The sequence below is a fragment of the Emydura macquarii genome, unplaced genomic scaffold (genome assembly GCF_026122565.2).
Source record: "Emydura macquarii macquarii isolate MOO-44397 ecotype Brisbane River unplaced genomic scaffold, CSIRO-AGI_Emac_v2 contig_2805, whole genome shotgun sequence".
Classification (NCBI taxonomy): Eukaryota; Metazoa; Chordata; order Testudines; family Chelidae; genus Emydura; species Emydura macquarii.
Window position 1 is genome coordinate 3,799,001 of NW_027132942.1, and position 17,817 is coordinate 3,816,817.

At 54.3% G+C, this 17,817-nt stretch overlaps 1 protein-coding gene across 1 annotated transcript in view; it reads right to left on the reverse strand.

Moving 5' to 3' along the window:
* Positions 1-533: 533 nt before the first annotated feature.
* Positions 534-17,817, reverse strand: part of ST3GAL3 (ST3 beta-galactoside alpha-2,3-sialyltransferase 3) — a 293,993-nt gene continuing 276,709 nt past the window's right edge. The window contains exon 12 of the mRNA XM_067567759.1: positions 534-4,586. Within this exon, the coding sequence (XP_067423860.1) occupies positions 4,497-4,586 (90 nt within the window). The 3' untranslated portion in view covers positions 534-4,496. The remainder of the gene's footprint in view (positions 4,587-17,817) is intronic.

The following is a 17,817-nucleotide window of genomic DNA, read 5'->3' on the forward strand; positions in this document are numbered from 1 at the left end:
GGTGTCTTACAGAGGTTTCCTCTTACCCAGCACAACCATCCGGGCACCAGGATCTCCATCTAATCAGCCAGCGGGGCTCCTGGAAGAAGCCCCCCCGAGAGCTGCAGTCTGGCAGGGGAGAGGGCAAGGAGGAGTCAGACTCCCATGGTGGCACTCCAGTAGCTGCGGTTCCTTAGGTCCTGGGAGAGGACAGATCTCAGGGGCAGGGGCAGGGCCAGCCCCTGGGCCCTGCAGGGATGAATGAGACGCTCCTGTGAAACCAAATCAGGGAGTTTGCGCTGGGGCCTCTGATTCAGTGACTCAGAAGGATAAAAGCTCCAGCGAGGCTCTGTAATGCCCCCTCAAAAGGACAAAAATCAAACAAGGTCCATTTCAAAAGCCCCATTTGGGGCCTGCCTCTGCCGCAGCTCGTGCTGGGTGAGCTGGGCCAGGAGGGATCGCATCAGCAATAGGCTGTCCCTGCAGAAACGCTTTGTGCAGCACCCCACTCACAGCCAGCGCCAGCATGGAGAACGGAGTACGGTAACCTGGGACTCAGCGACACGGGGACCAGGAAGCCGGCAGGACAGGAGTGGGCAGAGGAAAGGAGAGGACACCTCTTAGTCCTGACGGCCTTAGGGGCAGCGGGCACAGGCCTGTACGGCACAACATGGTCAAAGCGCTTCTTTGCTGTCTACAATGCCTTGACAGCGGGTGGGGTTAGGCTGCTGGGCTGCTGTGAACACAGCTGCTCGTGCTGATTAATACTGTCCCATTGTTCCCTTGCGCTCCCTTGTCCATCTGTACCCATCTCGTCTCCTGTCCTGTACTTAGACTGGGGCAGGGACAGTCTATCTGTTCTGTTTGTCCAGCACCTGCCATAAAGGGGTGCTGGTCTGTGACAGGCTTCTCAACCCTCGGGTAACCTAAATCAGTGGTTCTCAACCAGGGGTACGTGCACCCGGGGGGGACGACATGAACCCAGCTAGATATTTGCCAAGTGTTACAACAGGCTACATAAAAAGCACTGGCGAGGTCAGCACAAAATGAAATGTCATCTGGACAATGGCTTGAAATGCAAGTACCAGGTTTATATTCCAGTTGATTTATTCTATAATTGTCTGGTCAAAATGAGAACGTCTCGGTGTGCTGGGACACGGCTGGGTTTTGTGGCTCTTTTTGCAAACAGGTAGTTTTTAAGTGAGATGAAACTTGGGGCACGCCAGACAAATCCGACTCCTGCAAGGGGCACAGGAGGCTGGGAAGGTTGAGAACCACGGAGCTCAATCATCATCATAAACGCAGGCTGGCAGGGCTACAGACTGCCAGTGCCTGCACCTTTCGAGGACAAAGGGCGTGCACAACCATTGTTCACGAAAACCAGCCCTCACCCACCTAGAACCACCCACGAGACCGTTCCCCCCCCCCCACACACACACAGGGGAGAGCCCACGGGTCTTGGGCTGGTTTGCTCTGGCACTGAAAGGATCAGGGGCCATTCAAGGGGGCAGAGTATTTATACCCGCAGCCCAGGGCAGGAGAGGTCTCAAGGGACTGATCACAGCTTTAAGAAGGATCAACAGCCTGGCGCTATGGAGGTGACACAGCTGGGGCACAGGGTCAGCGTCCCTTCCTCACATCCCTGACCCTGGCAACGTGCACATCGAGCTGGCCCGTGTCATACAGGAGGTCTGAAGTTTCTGGAGGGAGGAAGGGAGAGGGGTACAGCACCCATGCCAATGGCTCGTCACCTCACCCTGCTTGTCTAGGTCGCTGGGGAGCAGCCGGGGACCCACTGTGGATAATACTGATACTACTGGGTAGGGGGGGCAAGCAGCCCCTCTCCTCAGATCCAGCGCCACCACCTGGCACAGCTCTGAGGAAACCATCTCCTGCAGCTGCCAGGGCATGAGGGCCCATGGCTGGCCCTGCCACAGCTCTCTGCACCGCACTCCCCGGCTGGGTGACCTGCCCTGCCACGAAGTCATCAATAGCTTCCAACCAGCTGAGCTGAAGCGACAACGGGGAGGGCAATAAGTATGGTCAGGCCCCGTTTCAAGGCCGCCCTGCCCTGTCTCAGGGCCCAAGGCATGGAGAGCACGTGGACAGGCCTCCCAAGCCCTCCAGGGCGAGGGCATCCCATTCTGCCATAGGACATGCAGGAGGCAGGGTGCAGCCCAGGGCGCCTGGAGCCCGCTGTGCAGGGCCGGCAGAGGCAGCAGGAGAACTGGGATGGGGACTCCACCCCCACACACCAGGGTTGCTTTGGAAGGGTCACAAATGTAGTGTGTCATTTTCTGAAATACAATCCATGGGCTTAGGGGGGCGGGAAAACAAATCAGGAGAGAAAATTCAAACGCCTTCCCGCCTGGGCCTCAGCTAGTGTCTGGCCACTCCTACAAGCAGCACGGGGAGGGATGTACGAACACAGCAGGGACAAGAGAGGAAAACGGAGAGCAGGGATGTTTGGACAGACAGAGCCACCCTCTAGAGAGGAGTGGGAAAGGGCCCTCAGCTGCTTTGTCTCCTAGGACTGGGCAGGGCATGGCCTCTGCAAGCTGCTCCTACAACACAAGCCTGAGAGCTGCCCTGAACGCAAAGCCCCAGAACAGGGATGCTTCCCAGGCCTGGGCCCTGCAAGCAGAGAGCTCGCTGATCTGAGTCTCCGTCAGGGAGGCACCGCAGCGCACCCCCCATGCCGGCACCCAATGCCTTGTCTCAGCAGGCCTGTGTCAGGCAGCACCTCTACCCCGAGAGCTGCCTCTGCACGCTGCATCAGCCCATGCACCAGCCCATGCACACAACTTTAACGCAAGCCTCTGCAGAGTTTGTTCAAGTCGCCATGTCTGGCTCTTTGTTCTGACCCAGGCAGCGTCTTGCGCTGGGAAACCTGCCTGGGTCTCTCTCTCCCTCTCCGAGTTTATGAGCCCCAGCCGGGACAGGCTGGAGGAGACGCAGATGAGGTGTAAGCCAACCTCTGTAGGGCTCTGCTCCAGGTCTCCCTTGTCCTGGGCTTAGCGCTGCACTCTGGAACCAAGCTCTCACTTTGCAAGCCAGAGCAAGACCCTGACCCCCCTGGAAACAAATGAGAGGGACACCCCCATTAAAGTGCAGCATCCAGCCACCTGCTCGGTGGACCCAGTGACCGTGCCTCCTGCATGCCCTCTCCCCAGCACCCAAATTAACCAACACAAGAACTGCAGCTGGTGGGAAGAGGAGAAAAGTGGGGCCAGCTTACCCCAGACCCATAGCCAGTCCATGTCCACCCTGGGGCTCAGATCCAGGTACAGGGCCAGAGCACACTGCTGCACGGCACAGTAATGTAGTCACACTGCGGTACAGGAGGGAAAGGTTAGCTACACCTCTGAGCCTTCATCCCCCCGAGAGCACCCCTCTGCACAGATACTGCGTAACTTGGGCCACTTCACTCCCCAGATAGCTTGGTTGCTTCGCTCAGTCTATTGTACAGGAACCAAATGTGCAAATACTGCCTGGCAAAGCCATGATGGGAAAGTAATGGACACACTCCAACAGCAGCAGAGTGGCAGCGTCGCAGCCGCGGGGGAGCAGCCTGCAAATAACGAAAGCAAAATGCCCAGGAAGGGGCCGAAGAAAGGAAGGTTCCATGTCAGGTCACTCCCCTGCCCCGCGCCTTCGTCAATGAGTCATTGGCCAGGAACAAGACCAGGTTTGGAAGATAAAATCAACACGGCTGCAGCCGTCTGCCGTTCAACACGGTGAAGCTTCGGATCACAACATGATCTTCAGAAAATAAATTATCCCTCTCCCCACATAAAAATAAAGCATGACACTGTTCGGAAACTTTCGTACCACTGAAGACAGAGGGCCAGCTGGCTCCAGCTGGCCCCTGCACCCACAGCATGCTGCATGGGTGGCTGCTGCTGCTTCTTCTATGCAGGAAGCAAGGAAAGTGCAGAAAAACAAACCCATGCTCAGCTCCCCCCAGAAACCCTGTGCGGAGAACAACGGAAGGCCATTGCCCCTTTAAATTATAGCAGCACCAACAATATGAAAAGTCTTGGACGGAGTTGTTTTCTTGGGGCGAGGACCAAGGCCGAGGAGATGCAGACTGAGCGTGGGGAGGCCCGGCTTCGCTTTGTACCTTGATATTTTTAGTGTGGCTCATCAGAGCGTCTTTCAAAAATAATACTTTGTACATTCAGGTGCGGCTGCCCCGGCCAGCGCCACCTCCTGTTTGGCACGCTTTGTTTTGTGTCACCGCCGGTTTTTTTCTTTCTTTCCTCAGTCTCGTCCATCTAATTCTAGACACAGAAGTTCTACGTGCAGAGCTGAGTTCAAGAGACCGCCCGCTCAGCCCCACAGCCAGCTTTCCCGCTGCCGGACTGGATGCAGCACTGGTGCAGACTGCAGACCCAGGATCTCTCTCCCAGAGCACCCGCGCCTTTCTGTGAGTTTCCGTTGAGTTGAGCTGGGATCCTCCCGCTGCCAGCTCCCTTCTCTGCAGTGTCTCTCCTTCGACACCTGTCTGGCACAACTCAGATTCCGCTGGTGAGGTCACTGATGACTCGGGCTTTCACCAGCTTCCGCAGGAACTCCTTCTCTCGCTGGATGTTGTGCGTCCAGGACTGAAAGGAAGAGACAAGCAGTGAGTCACTCTCCAGCCCAGAGCGTGTCCCCCGGTGCCCGGGGCCTTTAGCAATACAAAGTCCCATTTCATTCTGCCAAGGTGCTCCTCCCCGTGGTGCCCACCAGCAGCGGCCCTGAGCTCTTTTCACAACAGCTCCTTCCACTACCAGCTAACAACCTGGCCCTTCATCCTTCCTCCCAGACACGTGCGTCCTGCCAGCCAGAGCCAGACACTCAGCAACGCCCAGGCAGCGTTCTGGACGCCCATCAGGCATCTCAGACCGATCCCTCCCGCAGTCATCTATAAACTCGGGCCAGGCCTACATCGCAGCCATGCAATTCAGGGCTCTTACCCCATCTCCTCAGCTGGAGGAGATCCCTCCCCACGACAGGCCCAGAGCTTTAAAGCGTGGCCTTGCCTCTTCTCGGGGCATTTCCCCGCCATAGACACGCAGAGAGCAAAGCCCTGGTGTGTGGGGATCCCTGGGACAGAACAGGGGTGGCGGGGAAGAACAATGATCGTATTCATGAAGGTCCCTGCCAGGCCCCCACAACCAGCTGCCCATTCAGTCGTACTAGTGCGGCCGGACACAGCCCATCCAAGAGCAGCAGGGAGCCAGGCGTGGGCAGGGTGGTGCACGCAAACTGAATGGAGTTGGTGGGGCCGCGGGGGCGCTGGCAGCAGGGAGGTGACAGCAGAAGACAGATCCCGACCGCCAGCGCAGGCTCCACGGGAGGCCTCACAGACAAGAGCTTTGCAAATCAACAGGGCTCATTCGAAGTCAGTCCTTCACTTGATAAGCAGACAGTGCAGAGCGGCTGGAAGCTGACCAGGGGCTGGAAAGCAGGCCGGTATCCGGCCTCACGGCTGCTGGAGTCTGTGCAGATGTCGTGTGGGCCTCGGGAAATGGACAACGCCTCTGTCCTGCGTCCAGCTCTCTGGAAACCTCAGGATTCCTAAGCAGGTTCCCTGCCCCCACACAGGCCGCCATCAGAGCAGCCGGCTCCTTACACAAGCATTGCCCACCCGAAGTGCAGCCAGTCCAGGGCTCAGCCAGGCCTCGCTCTGGGCAGCACAGGACAAGAGCTGCAGAGCTGCGCCTCTTCTCCCTCGTTTAGAAATGATCCAGCCCCAAAGCCAGCCGAGGGGCAGGCACCCGTTTGGGGGGGGTCCAGCAAGCAATTCACAGCTCTGGAGGGCAGGACCTCTCACGCATGCAGCAGAAGGAAGGTGGAGACCCACCTTTTGGCAGCGGCGTCTGCTGCCCTGTGAACGCAGAGCCCGGGGACAGCTCTGGGCATTGGCCTTCATGCTTCCTGTGAGACTCGGAAGAGCTGGACTGACCTCAGGGGAAAGCAGCACCTCCCACCCCATGTGCTGCGCCCTCGAGACCCTCCAAGCCCTCCCTGCTTTGGACTGAGGTGATGTGGGGCTGCAGGGGCAGTATGCAGAGCTCACCCCTGGCCTCTCTTGGGTTCCTCTGCCCCTGGGGTGGGTGTCACGCCAGTTCTGAGGCTGCTGTGCTCCTTGGGGGTTCACAAGTAGGAACGGCCCGTGCGTTTCCAGGACAGTCACTGAGCAAACGAACACGCCTCAGAAACCGAAACTGCTTCTCTGAGAACAGAGAGCCGGGGCTGTGGAGAACGAACGCCTGGCTTGGGGCAGTTCTGTACAGAGAAAGCCCGAGTGGCTGGCGAGGGTTGTGTGAACAAGGCAGGGGTGTGCCCGTGTCCTGGCTCCCGGCTCTCCCTCCAGAAAGAAGTTGGCTGCGCAAGCACGTGCGTGGAGACTTCCCTGGAGTTAACAGCATTGCAGAGAAGTTAAAGGAACGTGCTACGGCCCACAGCCCCGCACCTCATCTCCCCCCATCAACTGCTCCGTCTCGTCCCGCAAAGCCCGCCAGCACTCCAGGAGCAGCCAGACTGGGTCATAGCGGTGCCCACACATGCCCAAGAAGGTGCACGGAACCTGCCCATTGTGCTGCAGCCCAGGGCTTTCCTCCCTTCCCACCCAGCCGCTTCCCTGTCTTCCCTCTGCAACCCCGGCCGTGGAGACAAGTCAGGCGGGGGAAGGACACAGAGAGAAGGGGCGGCCCAAAGTCACGCAGCAGGTCAGCGGCAGAACCCGGCACAGAACTCAGGTCTCTGGCTCCCAACCCAGTGCTCTAGCCACTAGATAACACTCCCCCACCCCGTGTTCACTTCCCCGCCTGCACCCGATGGCCCTGCACACTGCAGTCCTTCTGTGCGGCCTTCCTGCTCTCTTGGCCTCCCGAGCCCTGGCCTGCGTCCTGTCATCTTTTCTCGCCCCATCCTGCCTGCTGCTTTCCTGGAGGGGGGTCGATGATGTGGCGCTGTGCCCAGGAACGCAGGGAGCTCAGCAGGTTAATCACCCCTGAGCCCCAACTGGCTGGAGGATGAGGAATGGAAGCAGAGCCCGGGGACACCCCCACCCCCATCTCCCTTCCTGGGGGCTTCAGGGACTCAAACTCCTTCCAATGCACAGTCTGTGAGTTCCCAAACCCCTCCTCCTCCCGCTGACTCTCACACACACTCCCACATCCGCCCTGAGCACCCTCCCCACAGGAGCAGCCGGGGAGTGGCCCACATCTGGGCACCAGCCCCCAGGCGGCTAGTACACAGGGCTCTCTCTGGCATTACCTCTGCTACTCGGTGCAGCACGGGAAGACTTTTCTGACCCCAAAGAATCTGTGATCAAAGAGCAGGGTGGGCAGCCCAGGGCATCCTCAGGAGACGAGCCCACGCCCCTGGGGAGCAGAGGGAGCAGTGCCTCCCCGTCTCCTCATGCCACCCCGGTCACACCGGCATGGCCTAGAGCGGCTCGCTGCACGGCACTGCTTGGTGCATTCGGAGGGCATGGGCTCCCCCGCCGCGTAGCACTCTGCCCACTGAGGCGGGCCCAGCGCTCCGGAAAGGCACGTGAGCCACACGTGGGTATTTTTGCACCCGTTCCACGACCTGCAGTTCAGTTCCACTTCTCCCAGCTCAGCCGAGACTGAGACTTAGCTTAGTTCCTTTACCAAAAGCGCCGTCACAACCATCGCTAACAGGCCCCTGGGGCCAGGCTCAGCAGAGGGGCCAAGGCCTGACCAGGACTAATGCCAAGGAAACGGTGGGCAGCAGATTCCATTAATGGCACTTGAAGGTTGCGATTTGAATGCCTCTGGGACAGGGAATTCAGAGCTGTGATTGCTGTCGCCAGTCAGCTGCCAGCTGTGTCCTCACAGCCCGATCTGTGCAACACCCTCACAACCATGTGAAACGCTACAGCGCATCTACGGGGTGGGGGTCCTTCTTGTTCTTCCCGGGGCGGTACGTGCACTGCCAGTTGGTGTGCAGTTCTAGGATGATGCGCACACTGAGCACAGGCGCGGCTGAGCTTCCCGACTTTGTGCCATAATACTCTCAAAACACACACTCCCCAGAGCCGTGCACACAGCCCTCCTCTCCCCAGGGCCACGCACTCACAGCCCCCCAGCAGCAGGGCAGGCACCCATTGCCACTCAACGCTCTGCGGCTGAATTTCAAGTCACAGCAGAAGAGGTTCCCTCACGGTGAAGGGCTTTTACCCACACCAGGACCGGCGAGTCCAGAGCCTGCAGCATGGTGCCGTTTGACAAAGAACTTGACCCAGGGACTACTCCAGACAGGAGGGATGCGCCATGTCTTCAGCACCAGCTCAGGTTACAGATTACAGGAGACGAATTGACGCCCACGGACAGAGCAGCTTAGCAGACAGACAAATACCTTGCAGAGGGAGCCGGGGGAGGGGGGGGTGTCACATTTTCCAAAGTGCTAAGAGACTCAGGCCCCTAAATCACCTTTGCAAATGGTATTTAGGAGCCTAAATCCCTGTGGCTTTTAATGACCTTTGGCTCCTCTGTCCTGTAAGTCAGCAGCTCTCAAGCTTTTTAAATGGAGCCCCCCTGTGGACTTTTGGGTAACAATTGTGACCCCCCTTCCCCAACTGCCTCCACTTTCAGACAAAAACCAGGGCCCACATATCATAGGCAGAGAGTGACTGTTAATCTGGGGGGACAAGGGGTAGCAGCACCTCGAACTGCCCTTAGCTGTGGCCTATTTGGTAACTGGCCCCTTCCCAGCCTCATGAACTCTTCCTTCCCAGGCTCGGGTGAGCACTCCACCACATGTGGTCATCCCTGCTGCAGGGCGCTCTCTCTAGCCAACCTTACATGCACATTGCCCTGGAGCTCTCTCACAAGCACCCACTGTAAGGACTAGCCCAGGCTTAGCCTCCCCGTGCTTCTTCCCCTGAGATTTCCTACCTTCGTTACCACTGATGGAGCTGCACTGGCGGGGGTGCCAGTGTGAACAAGGCCCTGGTGGCTGCTGGTACTTTATCCACGGTGGCGTGCAGAGCTGCGCTGAGCAGGGTCAGCTGACACAGTGGTTAAAGTACCAGCAGCTTGTCTACACTCGTGCTCCCCTCGCTGCTGCTCCGAGAGAAGCCCATTTCTCACCCTCTAACTGCGCCTTAGTCCAGGTTCCCTTGTGCCTGTCTGCAGCACAGCAGCTTCCCCCCGCCCCCAGGAGAAGTTAAAGCTGCAGCAAGACGGTTCGCAGATTCCTAGACCAGTGATTCTAGTGGGAAACCCGAGATTTTGTCCCTCTGTCCCTGCGTGAGCAGCTGAGCAGAATTCTGTACGACTGAGTGACAGTGTTTCAGGGACACACACATTAAGAGCGGAAGCAAAAGTGCCCACAGTAAGCAATGACAATCAGGCGAGTGGCCGAGCTCACAGCACACCATTTCTGTACATATCTGGAACACTCAAATCCCACCAAATACATTCAGATTAAAGCAAGAGAGTGAAATCAATGAGAAATGCAACGCCTAGTCCTCCAAGGGTGACGGCAGGTTGTGAGCAGGAAGTTTCCCACAGCACCCTTGTGCTTCTGTTATATTCTGCACATTGCTGCAAATCAACAGGGCCGGCCCTGAAAACCTGCAGAGAAATGGTATGGGAGAAGCTGGGGCAAGAGACCACAATTTAATCTCTCAGCCCCACAAGGCTCAGTTCCCAGCCCTCTGCTCTTTTCTATCGACCACCTTTAACCTTCACTCCCACGGTTACGTGGCTGCTTACATCTCCTCGGCCACCTGTTTGTCGTGCCTTGGCCGAGGGAGTTTGTGTTTTAGTCTCAGCTTCTTTTACCCGAGTGTCTCAGAGAGAAGTGCTCCAGCTTTCCGCAAGTGCCACCCCTACTGTCCACCTCCATTTGAGCTCCCCATGTCTATAACCTGGGGGTTATCCTTGACCCTGGACTATCCTTTTCCTGCCAGCACCTCTGCATCGCCGCTCAGGTACACGTCACACTCTGCTCCATAGCTGCTGAACTTCTCCCACTCTCAGCGATCTGCCACCCGGCGATTTTAGCTGGAGGTACTGACGCAGGGCAGGAAACAGAATCTGAGCTCGCGGGTCTGTGGGGAAAATATGGAATTTCCCCCCACAACTCACTTTGCAATCACAGAAACGACGAATGATTTCAGAATCTTTCACAGTTGGGAGGCACAGGTGCAGTCTCGTAGAGAAGGACGGTCCGTGAACGTGACTGCAGACAGGAGGAGTTGGTTGTATGTATTATATGTATTTTGCTAGCCCACCTCCTCCCACAGGCCCCAAGTCTCTCTCGCTCCTACCTGGATCCCCAGCCCTGCAAACGCTTACGTATGCACTTACCTTTACCCTCGACAGCAATCTCACTGAGAGCAATGCGGCTACACAATGCCTGAAGCCAGCCTCTGTGTGTTGGCAGGGTCGGGGTCTAGATCGCCACTGGCTAATGACAACCTGCAAAGGCGTTTTAATTCTGAGGGTTTGGGCCCCTTTTTGCTTCTTCTGCTTTGTATAAAGAGGTTTCTTTTTAAAACCTAGAAAGGTTGTTTTAAAATGATGCCTTGTACGTTATAAATACGGATGGCTCTGCTGGAGCTGCATATTGGGAACACTCCTGGGAGGGGGGAAGGTATTAAACCCATAACAAAGACACCCTTTCTCCCTGGTTTATCAGGCAGCGAAGTGAAAGGGAGGGTTAAAAAGCTGTTTTAAATGGACCCTTCCCTTCTAGGACCTACAGTTTCTAGTCTCTTGGGATGTCCTAATTACACTAGCTGGCCAGTTGCCATAGAGCCGTCCAGGCGATGTAAGACCTTATGTCTAATGTTAAAAACAAGCAGAATAAAAACAGTCGTTTCCCCCAGAAACCATTTCGGGGCCCCTTTTCCCAGCCTAGAGAGGCAAACAGAGGCACTGGCCCATTTCTCCCCCTCTGCAGTTACCTTTAATCATTCTCCGCTTTGCATTCCCAGCAGGCCACAACAGCCATGGAGCCAGAGCCTCAAGTTCTTTGCTGTCTCCTTGAAATCTGGAGTTCTGGGAACAGGGCTCCAAGGCCTGGGAAAGGGTTAATAAGGAGGTGAGCATGGGACAGCAGCAGGGCAATGCAGCGCAGCTGCTCGCCAGCACATTCGTTGAGACAGACGAGCCCTGGTCATTCCCTCAGTGCAGAAGGCTCCCTGTCCGGCAGTCTCACCTCCCCGTCATTGGACTCATCCCATTCCCGTCAGCAAAGTTATCTTGGCCATGCTGCGTCTCAATGCGTATTTAAAGCTATAGGACGGCAGGATGGAAGTACAGGGTCGATTGCAACCTGACATGGCTAGTGGCGGACTCTGAGCGGCGATGGGCGGGGGAGTGGGGTCTCTTTAACTAACTAAATGCTAATAATACCTAGTACTCACATAGTACTGTTCCACCCATAAGTTTCAAAGCGCTTTACAAGGGGGTCAGTATCATTATCCCCATTTTACAGATGGGAAACTCAGGCACAGGGGGGTGAAATGACGACCCCAAGGTCACCAAACAGGTCAGTGGCAGAGACAGGAAGAGAACCCAGTCCAATACTCTATCCACTGGGCAACACTGCCTCTTGTGTACTGCACTAACGCTTGGGCACACCAGGAAAACAGACTGGCCTGGCAAACCCAGGCTTTGTGCAAAGTGCCACCTTGCATCCATCTCTGAAGCAATGCCTCTGCTTCTCACCCTGCCTTGATGCCCTGTGGAAAGCCTTCTCGTGAGCTACAAGATATATTGCAAGTGAGTCAGAGGTGGAATCTCACTGTTGCCAGCCTGGGTTTGATGGGACAAACAGGCTTGATGTCTAACGAAGCCCTGGTGCCGTTCCCCCCTCCTGCTGTGTTTTACATAAAGCAGCATCCACTGGGGACGTCAAAAACAAGCCACCAGCACAAGCAAAAGAGCACAGGCACTGCCAGCTGCTGACCTCGGACAGCACGTGCCAGTTTGGATCCTCCCTCCCTTGGTCCTACAGGACACCCCTGGGCTGTGCTGGAGACAACACCAGTCATGACACCAGTTGTGTCAGGGATTCTTAACTCCAACACAGGAGCTCAGGACAGACCAAGTTTTGCCCCAGTCATTCAATGAATGTGACATTCACTGTAATTTCTTTACAGACATCAATCCCAGGAGGAAATGAGGGACTGCAACAAACAGAGATGCCAGGAGAGGCAGAAGGGCAGAGGGCCGTCTGCTGAGACACCCAGATCCCTACACACTGCTTTTATCACAAGGGTGAACAATTCCTGGGCTTTCACCATGGAAATAGCTGCTGTTCAATGCTCCTGATAAGGAAAGTGGTAGAAATTAGGGATGGAAAAGATCTCTCAGATCCATGCAAGTCCACCTCCTGGAGGCCAGTCAAGGTGGGTCTGTGCATTTCACTCCCCCAGGCACTGAACAGTCCTAAATGGCTCTAGAGATTTTATCTCTGCTCAGCCGCATCCCATATTCCCTGGCTAGAGCCCCTGGTACCACTACATTCCTCTCCCATCTCTGTACCTTTGTCCTGCCGGATGGCAGCCATGCGTTTGTGTGTGGGGTTCAGCGTGCAGCTCAGCTGTATCAGTACAGATTTGGTTCATCCTTCATCCTAAGCAGAAGCTGGGTAAGCTAAAATTCCAGCTGGATTCCACATTCCAAGAAATCTCTTCCACCAGGGCTAAGATCTCGTGGTAAAAGACCTCTCGTTAGAAGGACACTCATTGCTGTCTTGTTTGCAGCTGAGTTGCCAGCAGCTTTCAGTTCTTTTCTCAAGATTCTGGAGACATTGCTCTTACCCCAGAGTATAGAAGCCAACAGTTCGCCCTGTATGCCCGCAATTCATTCACGTGCTAGGAAGATCATGTTCACTCCCTGGGTGTCCCTACAAGTATAGTTCTGGTTCAGAGGCATGCACAGTTCTATGCACAGAAACAGAGCGGGAGGCCTTCATTTAATCAAGAGGATAGCAGAGTCAAACAGGTGGCTTTAAACAAGTTAACGGAAAAAAATGTACAACCTCGTCAGTCATCACTGCAGGCCTCCACAAAACAGATCGTCCTTTTGGAGGTCCCCTGGCCCCACACTCTACGTCCCCCGCTGAAGCTGACCACCATTTCTGGCACGCCAGCAACAATCCATCAGCCAGGTGTGAATAGCAACGTTCTCAGCCCATAAATCACCAGGCTAGACATCTACGCTGTTTTCAAAGGAGTTTTGTTCTTCTGGCCTGCTACGGAAACCTTCAGACACCCAGAGGCCTGGAGTAGTCCACCCCCTCCCAAGCGATGTTGGCTGATTTAAAACGCAAAGACCGGCTGAACAGAGAGAGTTCAGATGCTAACACAGTGCTGTTGTTTGCCCCTTTGAAGACAAAGTGTGAATGTTATGTTTAGGCATTCACTGGAGAGGTAGCTACCGGCTGCATGAGACAGAGCCAAAGCTGCGTGTCATTGGCGCACGGACAGCGCCGCAGCCAGGGCTAACAAGAAAGTGCCCTGCAGCCTCCCACACCGAGAGCTGAGAGGCAAGCGGTACCCTGGCCACAACTGCCCGTTGTTATCTCTGCCAGAGAGGAGAACAAGGCCATGGAAGGGCAGTGCCCTGCATGCCCACCCAGGTCTGGAGGGAAGTAAGTCAACCACATCCCGTCTCCAACCGTATGAAAGGCATCTGATAGCTGTAATAATGTCACACTGGATACGTGTTTTTCCCGCAGAGCTCGGAGGAGATCAGCGATCAGAACCACCAGTCCAGGCTTCATGACAAAACAGACTGACGGGGTGAGCACGTCACCCACTTTTCAGCAGAATGAAGCATCTTCTTTTTGTTAACTCCCTTCTGCCAATCTCCTACCCCTTGACAGCTGGCTGGGCTAGTCTTTACTTCAATGCATCTCCTGCAGGAAAAGATCCGCATGTTTTATATCCTAAGGGGAAAGCCACCCCTGGCCAGAGGAGCCAAGACAGCAGCTCTGTGTTACCTCAAAGCAGGGCTTACGCGGTGCCTGGCTCCTGCCCTGCTCTTTTGCTTGGGGATGAATTTCCTCTTAGGTGATTAAACATGATTCTATTCTCCCCTGGTTTATTCACACCTCATGTTCAGTTTTTATGGCCTCCATCACTGTAATTTTTCCACCCTGAATGAATTTCTCCATGAAGCACAGTATTCGTCTGGTAACACGTGACAGCAATAAAACCCTCGGTTATAATTCTTACTGTTGTATTCTTGATTGGCATGGCCAGTTTTACTGTTCTACAATTATTTCCCTCTTCCTCGCCTCCAGCCTCATTCTTCCCCATCTGGAGATTTCCTGGGGACGGTCTGTTTCCCGGCTCTTCATTAGAAAAAGTGGTTTGTGAGATTACATTTACATGTATGGGGCCTTCGGGAGCAAGGGTGGGAACCCCGGGCAGCCCTGCACAGAAAGTAAAAATAAAAGCTACTACACACTGTACTAGTATTCAGTGCCAACAAGCTGATCAGCATGAAGGCAGAACAAGTAAGAAACCTCTGCTCGGGCAAGGGGTGTGGCTTGCTTCTCTGTTCTGCACAGCACTGGCAGAGGCAGCTGAGGGTCAAAAGCTGCTAGGAAGATATTGGAAGCAAAAAAAAAAAAAAAGTGTCCTGTAAGAGATGAGCTGCTCAGGGCTTCTGTATTGGTGAGAATTAACAGAGGGAGACAAAACACAACAATCAGAACCTGGGACATCATGGCAGTGAGATTTACAGGCCAATGCGTTCTCTGCTGGGAACAATCTCTGCAGGTATCAAGCAGACCCTGTGTAGGGAACCGTTGCAGGATACAGGGTGGAGGAGGTGACTTCTGAGTGGGCAGGGGAAAAGCAGTACACACACAGATCCCCAGGCCACCCCTCACCACACAGTGCGGCTTTAGAAGTAGGAACACAGACCTCCGTACAAGTCAGACCAGTGAGTTGCTGTTTGACCAGCTCAGAACAGAAGCTCTAGGTGCCCAGACTGTGTCCTCCCCTCCTCTGGGCCTGCACAGCGACTGTGCTCGGCAATAACAGCAGTTCAGCGGCATCAGTGTCTTGCAATAGCTGCCGTTAACAGAGATCATCTGATCAGAATGGGACCAGCCGGTTCTTGCTGGAAAACAAAAATCCCTCTAGAACTGTTCAGCCCAATTGTAGGGGAGCGGCTGTTCACGTTGTGTGGCTTTGTCAGCTTGTTATTCATGGTGGGATGAAAAAGTCTTTTAAGCAACTGTGGCTGAGACTGGCTCGGGAACTGCCATTTGCGTAACTGAGATAGAGAACTGTTCTAAATCAAGCTGTGAAAATCGGATGGCATTTCACAACACCCCAGACAGTAAAGTCTCTACATAAATGGTACTGGAGCAACTGCATCCTTCGAGACATTTCTTCTTTTTCTGAGATATTTTAGTTTTTCCTCCTCTTGATTTTGTAGGATTATTGTTTGCTCAGGCACACCTGGATCACCACAAAGACAAGTTTATTAGTTACGTTTTTTTAATCTTTTAAAAATGCTTGTATATGAAACAAAATCAAGATAATCCAGCTGAAAATGCTTTGGATTGGTCCACGCACTGAGTCAAGGGAGAGACACTCCCCGAGCTGGGAAGATACTGGGCAAGGTGGAGAGTGGAACTGGTGAGGTCTCCAGGAGGAAACACATGGGGATTTAGAGAGGGAATCCTAGCTTTTAAGGTGATGTTAATAGGGTGAGGCCAGGTCCTTCAGTGCTGGGCAGGTCACCAACATCTTCTGTTTGACACGTAGCTACTGTAGTATGCAACGGGATGGCATCAAAAACAGCGTCTTGCATTTCTGCTTTCTGCATGAGATCAGATGATGCGTTTTTGAACAAGAAGATACTCCATCAGGAGGGGAAATCAGCAGCGTGGGATGAGGAAGTTGCAGAGGAAAAAAGTCCAGAACGAGCAACCCTGCCAAGAGCTCCGTGGTGCTAAAAACGAGGTTTGCTGGAAGCCTGCAAGCTATTCCAGACAACCTGGGCACCAAAGTCCCAGCCAGAGCTGTGAGCAAAAGAACTCAGGATTGAAACATGAGCCCCCTGGATGGTACCACAAGTAAAACTCACACATCACACAAAGCCCTATTTGTCACTCCTAGGAGGAGACAATGCCGAGGAGCACCAAAATTCTGCAACGCCCTGTGCTGCAAGGGCCACCTTTGCCTGGGACACACGGTAGTGAGGACCAGCTGTCCCACAGCAGGAGTTTAAATGTACAACTCAGCAGCAGCAGCAGGCTTCAGCCCGGACGTTTCTCTCACCTGATCACATTTCATTTTGCACTGGAGTGAATTCCTCAGCCAGCCTCTCTCGCCTGCTGGAGAACTACGCAGAACCAGGAGAGTCATTGCCCAGAAAGGCCGTGCTCTGCTACAGTCACCAGCTGCACGGGTGCTACGCAGGGGGCAATCACAAAGCTCATAATCCGACATATTCAAGATCACCAGATCTCATCTTGGAGATGGCTGGCCCTGGCTTCAACCCGCCTTTAAAGTGTGCCTACCAGCACAAAAAGGACTAGGTGAAAATAGCCCTTTCTTTGCAGATCCCCGGCTGGTGTAAACTGCCTTAACTCCATTCAAGTCAATCTGTCCAACTGATGGAAATTCTCCACATCCTTGTTGTAGTGGGGGGCCCATAGAAGATGAAAACTCCAACCCCCTGGACCAACCCAACTAAACACAATACTCCAAATGCAGCCTCACCAATGCCGAATGTCATCTGCCACCACTGAGAACAGCCTAGCCCCATCCTCCCTGGAACCCCCTTTCAGGTAGTTGAAGGCTCATCTTCCTTCTGATCTGCTGGTAATGCTCCTACTAATGCAGCCCAATATGCTATTGGACTCTGTCCAACTTCTTCTTGGCAACCAGGGCACACTGCTGACTCATATCCAGCTTCTTGTCCACTGTAGCCCCTAATGCAGGTCCTTTTGGCTGCAGAACTGCTGCCATATCCAGCTCTTGTCGGTCCCCAGTCTGTAGCTGTGCATTGGATTCTTCCGTCGTTACATGTAGGACTCTGCAAGTGTCCTTGTTAAACCTCATCAGATTTATTTTGGGCCAATCCTCCAATTTGTTTAGGTCACTCTGTATCCTATCCCTACCTTCCAGGGTATCTACCACTCCCCCTAGCTTAGTGTCATCTGCAAACTTGCTGAGGGTGCAATCCACCCCATCCTCCAGATCATTCATGAAGATGTTGAACAAAACCGGCCCCAGCACCAACCCCTGGGGCACTCCGCTTGTGACCGGCTGCCAGTTAGACATGTAGCCATTGATCACTGCCCGTTGAGCCCGATGAATTAGCCAGCTTTCTACTCAACTTATAGTCCATTCATCCAACCCATACTTCTTTAACTTGCTGATAAGAATACTGTGGAAAAGTGTATCAAAAGCTTTGCTAAAGTCAAGGTATATCACGTCCACCGCTTTCCCCACATCACAGAGCCAGTCACCTCCTCATAGAAGGCAATCAGGTTAGTCAGGCATGACTTCCCCTTGGTGAATCCGTGTTGACTGTTCCTGATCACCTTCCTCTCTTCCAAGTGCCTTAAAATGGATTCCTTGAGGACCTGCTCCATGATTTTTCCGGGGATTGAGGTGAGGCTGACCGGTCTGTAGTTCCCTGGATCCTTTTTCTTCCCTTTCTTGAAGTCGGGCACTAGATTTACCTTTTTCCAATCATCAGGGACCTCCCCCTGTTGCCACGAGCTTTCAAATATAATGGCCAACAGCTCTGCAATCACATCAGCCAACTCCCTCAGCACCCTCAGCATTGCATCTGGCCCCATGGACTTGTGTATGTCCAATCTTTCTAA